Raw genomic sequence first — 6,000 nt, 5'->3', positions numbered from 1 at the left:
CATCCCTCAGCCGCCCCGCCACTCCTCACTAGAGAGACGCCGTGATGCAATAAACACTCGCTCTCTTCAAGCATGTCATTGGCCCCCAGCTACTTGTCGTCTTGCTTTAAAAATAGAATGTTCCTTGAGCTGATTTTGTGCAGCTGTGTTGATGTAAAGACCCAGTTTGACGCTAGTGAACCACAGCTGTCTAGAAATTCAGCTTTAATTTGAATACCTTTTTTTAAACTATACAAGGGTTATTTCGGTTTAGAAGTTTACGATTAGTCACAGATCCTATGACATTTAGCAGTGAAACACTGATCTCTGCAAGCTGTCCTGTTAAGTCTTTTAACGCTGGAGTCAACATGCCATGTCAAACAGCTACATGTGTTTCCTGGACCACGACATGCTATACAACATCTTTATTTTGAACAACATTTTTTTCATTCTGCTGTATCGTGATGTTTCTAGTTGCAACTGTATGTAAATTGCTTTAAAAATGTATTTAAAAATGACAGAAAAGTGAATGAAATGGTGAAGATTCTGAAATGATGCTGTGCCTCGAATACGCATTATAGTTGTCATAAGGGGTGTACAGTATCTAAGTAATCATGATTTTTAGTGTTCTTCAGTGTTCTTGTTTGTTAGGTTCAAATATCTTGTGTATACAAAAAATTCCATAATATTTTACTATAAAACGTTCACACAACTATACAGTAAAATGGTAGATTTTATATTATTATAAAGTTGTTTTTTTAAATAAAGGTTTTGTATTATTTTATAAAAGTAGGGTTGTCGCATTTTATATTTCATTTTATAAAATGTATTATAAAACTACAACATTTGGTAGCACTTTAATGTGTCCATAATACAGAATAATTAGCAAGTAAGTATTTAGTAGTAACCGTTGTACTTACATAAAATAAAAAGTACTTACCATGTGACTAAGTTATGGAACAGTTTGTAATTATGTAGATGTGATAGGCTGCTGCTGTTACACATTTGATGTCTGTTACACAGCTACTTATGTAACCAAAAGATTGTCACATGTGTTGCAGACTTTAGAAATTACATAAGTACACAGACATAAGCTACTTAAAATGTATCAATATTGCACTTAAGTGTATTTCATGTGTATCTATGTGTACCTTATCCAGTTGCACCTCCAAATTGTAATTACAGGCTGTTCCATAACTTAGTTACATAAGTACATTTTATTTCATGTAAGTACATTTAAGTATCTAATTAAGTAATTAATCTGTATTATGACACTTCAAAATAAATCCAACATTTTTAGATATTTTTATAGCATATTTGTAATGCTTTTTAATTTTGGGGCTTTTTTCTTAGTCTTATTCGGGAAAGACGGAAATGTAATTTTTACTGTACTGGTCTACCTCCATTCTCTATTTACCATCAACCCTACAGACTTCACATTAGAAACAAAAAGGTTGATATATATGTATTTGTCATATCTTCTTCTATTCATGTAACATTTGTACTGGTGTAATAAAATATCTTCCAATTTTCACAGCACAGGTTAACGCCGTGCAAATCGTTTTCAACAACCACGTTCAGTTGCCATTTTGCTTTGCCCATACTTGTGGCTACAGTTGCCTTTAACAGCTCTGGTATTGTGTTTTTCTGGATGTTATTGTTTTATTTTTCAGTGTTGCCTGTAGGGTTCAGAGTGCTGGGTAATCTGCAGCTGTGTGTGAATAGTAGACTTGGGGGTAAGAGCTCCAGCATGTACCAGCTGCCAGATGGCTCCATCAACAGACACATACACACACACCCACACCCCACCGTAAAAGACCATAGAAAGCCTCTCCAAACCCGTACCACTGAGTAATCACACACACAATCATTTCTATCCTCACCACAAGGCCAGCACACCCAGAGCTGCAGGTGTGAAAACTGTTCTGGGTCTTCTCCCAATCTGTGTTAGTTGTTTAAAGATTATTTGCCCACAAGACAGATTGAAAAAATTATTACGTAAAATCATGGAGGGTGGATATATTAAACAAATAGTAGAACGATAATTCTACATTAACTCTGATGGCATCTCAAACCTGTATGACGCTTTTGTTTTTTTGGTTGGAACACAAAAGGGTAAGTTTAAAGAATGTTCAAGCAGCTCTTTTCCATAAAAACCACGGAATGTTAAACTCCAAAAAGAGCGAAATACATTCCAATTAAAATCCATTAAAACAATATATGCCGTTATATATATAGCATTATATGCCATTCATAGTTTTTAACCTTTTGTGACTTTCACCATGAATTGTGGTTTTACATAGAAATGTGAAGAATGTTTCTTTTTGTAGGTTTCACAAAAAAACAACAACAGGTTTGAAACAGTATGAGAGTATTTTTATGACCAAATATTTTTGTTTGTTTAAAAATGCTAATGCTCTTATTCACCCACTCAGATGAGGGAACCATGCCATGATTGTTCAGTAACTCTTTTCGGCGCCTTGCTTCCTGTAGTTAACAGATTGCACTCACTCCTTCCTCACCATAGTTGCCGTGGTGCTCTGTAGTCTCCAGAAGGAGCAGACAAGCAGTATAAGAGCACATATGGCTGGAAACAAAGCTCCCCGCAGCAGCCTTGATTCACAGCAAGATGTTGCGAGATACCTGGGAGTGCATCTGACCTCTGTTAATTCACGTTAACAGAAGAAACGCTTGAGGAGATGCACCGGGAGGTGTACTTGTTTTAATACGTCGGAACAATGATAGCATCTGCCTTGTGGGCTTTGTGTTGTTTACCCACAGTCTGTGATCTTGAGTTTTAATTTCCACAGCAAAGAGAGAACAGGAGATCACACGTTCATGTTAAGGCAAAATTGTTTTTATTATATTTCTTTTCTTTTGGTTGTCTCTTTTTTTAGAAAAAAAAATCTAGTCTACTATAAGACAATTGGGAAAAAAAGGAAAGCCCCAAGAAAAGGCAAGATTAAATTATAGCAAGAGCACTGGCATACCTTTACCCAAAAACTACAAAAAGCCTGTGGTCAACAAATATTTCAAACAAGTCCAGATCTGAAAATGACATAGTGGCCAGAAGCACATTTCTCTTCTATTATGATGAGGTCACTGATTGTCTTACTGACATAATATTGCATAATACAAGGTGTAGCCGTGATTGTCGAAGCAGCACCAGAGTTCTGGTGTTAGTCAAACAGAATTAAGAGGCAGAGGCCTGCTGCCCATGATCAGCGTGAGAGCCCAGTCCACATTTACCCTCAACAACTTCAGTCACTTCTTCCAATTTAGCACAAATTTAGCTTTGTTTCAGCATGTCTGCAGCTTCCAGCCTGTTTACTTGTGGAGATGCCGCTATTAAGAGACTGTGTTCTAGATTCATTGGATATAAATGAGGCGAGGAAGGAATGGAGGCCGTGGACAGCGGACTACATCAACTACAAATAAATACATTTTAAAAATCTACCTAAATGTCACAGACCACACCAGCTGTGATCTGAAAAACAGTCGTGTAAGGCATCAGTTGAGCGATATGTGGTCGATACAGGGTAAAAGTATGACAGCGTAAAGGCAGAAACCAAAGGACATAGCATTTATAGCACATACGCATCTGTAAAAATGGCTTTAAACACATCACAGTGAATAAGAACAGCATGATCGCTCAATCTCATAAAGCTACGTTCAGATCCCCTTATATTGAAAAATAGATAACATATGAAAGGTGTGCGGATTACATGGAATGCTTTAAATTGGAAAAATACAGCAATACACACACATACTGGAGTCTTATGGGTAAAATTAGCCCTACATACTGCATATTTTCCCTCATTTTTGCATTTGTTTAAAAAAGACTTTTTATACAGAATTTAGAAATTCAGAAAATAAATAAATTTGTGGCCATAAATTGAATCTTAGTTGTATATTATATATTTTATATATATATATATATATATATATATATACTGCGTTCCATTTAATATGAACAAGATTATAAAGGGGAAATACTTTGCAGATGATTTTGGAATTTGTCACTATATTCTCTAGTCTGTTACTTTATACAAACAAAGTCTATTAGAACTGTCTCTTTGGACAGGCAATGCCCATTTCCATAAAAGCACAGTGCTTTTAAATTTGTGTGTGATGGAAAAATAATAACCTCTTCAGTTCTGATGGTATGAGGGGATGAGATAATGTCATAATTCTGTATTAAAAACAGTGAATCATACAATCTTCCCCTTCAAAACATCACTTCCAAAACAAAGCATTAACCACCTAGGCACTCTTTCAGTCTTATTCCAATAGGCATCCTTTTGAAGTCCACTAAAATGGCTACATACGAAAAAAAGAAACAAATGTTTCTCCATATTATATGTCCTTAGCAACTGTGTGTGTGTGTGTGTGTGCGCGTGTGTTTAATCCTAACGTAAATGGTGTGTTGTTGGTTTCTTTTTGGCTTCCCACCAATTCCTCCTTTGGTCCCTCTGCTGGATAAAGTCTTTGGATTTGTCTGTGGAGATGAGAAGAGAAAGAAACATCTCAACTGGCACATATGGTGGGAATATCCCTGGTTGGAGGATGGCTGCTCTCCTGTTGGGAGTTTGGGAGTGATGGAGAGCAAACCAAAGAGCTTTCATCATGACATCATGGTCGGTATCCCTCAAGGTTCGAATTTAGGCACAATATCACAATAACTTTGAGTAAACAACAGTCTTGGGGTCAACGCCCATTCTAAACAATCAAGAGCAATAAATTACAGATAATCTGCTCCACTGAAAACAAAATCCTGTATTTTTTTTTTTGTTGGTCGATTGTGTCCACATTCCCCTGCATGGACCACTAGTTTAGGTCTCAGCCGGTTCCGTCTTGACCTGGATGAAGTGGGATGCAGGTATCTGGATGGTGCCCGGCAATTCCTGCAGACCTTGAGAGCTCTCCAACAGCTCTTTACCCTCAGACTCCGGATGCAGAGCCACTTCTCCTCTCACTTCTAGCTCCTCCACAGGGGTCAGGCCCTCACTAGGGCTGCTAGCCAGCTGCGAGCCCACATTTGAATGTCCGTTGAGGGTCTGACCCAGCTCCTGACCTGCATTGATGATCACAGTTCTGTAGCTCAGCTCTGCCACTCCTTCCTCAAGGTCATCTTTGCCGTACGATGCCACACTAGGGTTGCTGTTGACCAGAGACTGGAAGTACTGTGTGTCTATCATCTCCTCCTTCACCTGCAGGCCTTGAAGTTCACTGGGCTTCAGGACAGTGGCGATGACTGTTCCGGGCTGCTGGGCCACTACAGGCTGCCCGTTAGCATTGAGAGTAACCAGGCGGGTGATGCCATTAAGAGATCCGGCTTGCTGTGGCGTGGTACTGATGACTCCTCCGCTGGATGAGCCCAAAGTGGATACGAGGAGCTGTTGGGACTGGATGCTGTCTGTCGTCAGAGAGGCGGTCTGGATGGTGAGCACGTCTTTACTGCCAGGGCTGGTGGAAGGCACAGTGTGGAGAATGACCCTAGGTGGTGAGGCATGAGTGGAGGAATCCCCATTGGTCAGAACAGAGGACAGCGGCAGGGTCTGCAGGGTGACTGGACCTCCTCCTTGAGCTCCTGACGTGAGGACCATGGGAACAGAGCCTGGCATATTTATAGTCCTGAGAGACATCGAGGGGCATGGGGTTATAAAGCAAGAATATTTTAGTTCCAGTATAAGACGGCAAAATCATATAGCGGCTTTGAATTAAAAAATGCAAAATACCACATTTTTAAGTTAAAGAAGCTAATTTTATGTTGCTAATTTTTGATAAAAAAACAAAAAGATATTGTGGCCACAAATTAAGATGTTCTGACAAATTATTAACTTGTGGCTATGTTCTACTATTTTGTTTTAGTGAAATTGTGCCCCCATTGTACTACTTTGCTCCCTTGCTATAACCCAGTTAAATCACTTTGTACAGCTACAATCTCTTTGTTTTAGTTAAATTGTGGCGAAAAGTTGTACTAATATATTCACTTGTTTTAATTCAGTTAAATCATGGCCA

At 38.8% G+C, this 6,000-nt stretch overlaps 1 protein-coding gene across 4 annotated transcripts in view; it reads right to left on the bottom strand.

Moving 5' to 3' along the window:
- Positions 1-2,820: 2,820 nt before the first annotated feature.
- Positions 2,821-6,000, bottom strand: part of elf1 (E74-like ETS transcription factor 1) — a 37,029-nt gene continuing 33,849 nt past the window's right edge. For all 4 annotated transcript variants that reach the window (XM_043256882.1, XM_043256884.1, XM_043256881.1 and 1 more), the window contains one exon: positions 2,821-5,613. In XM_043256882.1, coding sequence (XP_043112817.1) covers positions 4,812-5,613 — 802 coding nt within the window. In that variant the 3' untranslated portion in view covers positions 2,821-4,811. The remainder of the gene's footprint in view (positions 5,614-6,000) is intronic.

This window comes from Puntigrus tetrazona, chromosome 14 (assembly GCF_018831695.1).
Source record: "Puntigrus tetrazona isolate hp1 chromosome 14, ASM1883169v1, whole genome shotgun sequence".
NCBI lineage: Eukaryota > Metazoa > Chordata > Actinopteri > Cypriniformes > Cyprinidae > Puntigrus > Puntigrus tetrazona.
This window is presented reverse-complemented; position numbering and strand designations above follow the sequence as displayed.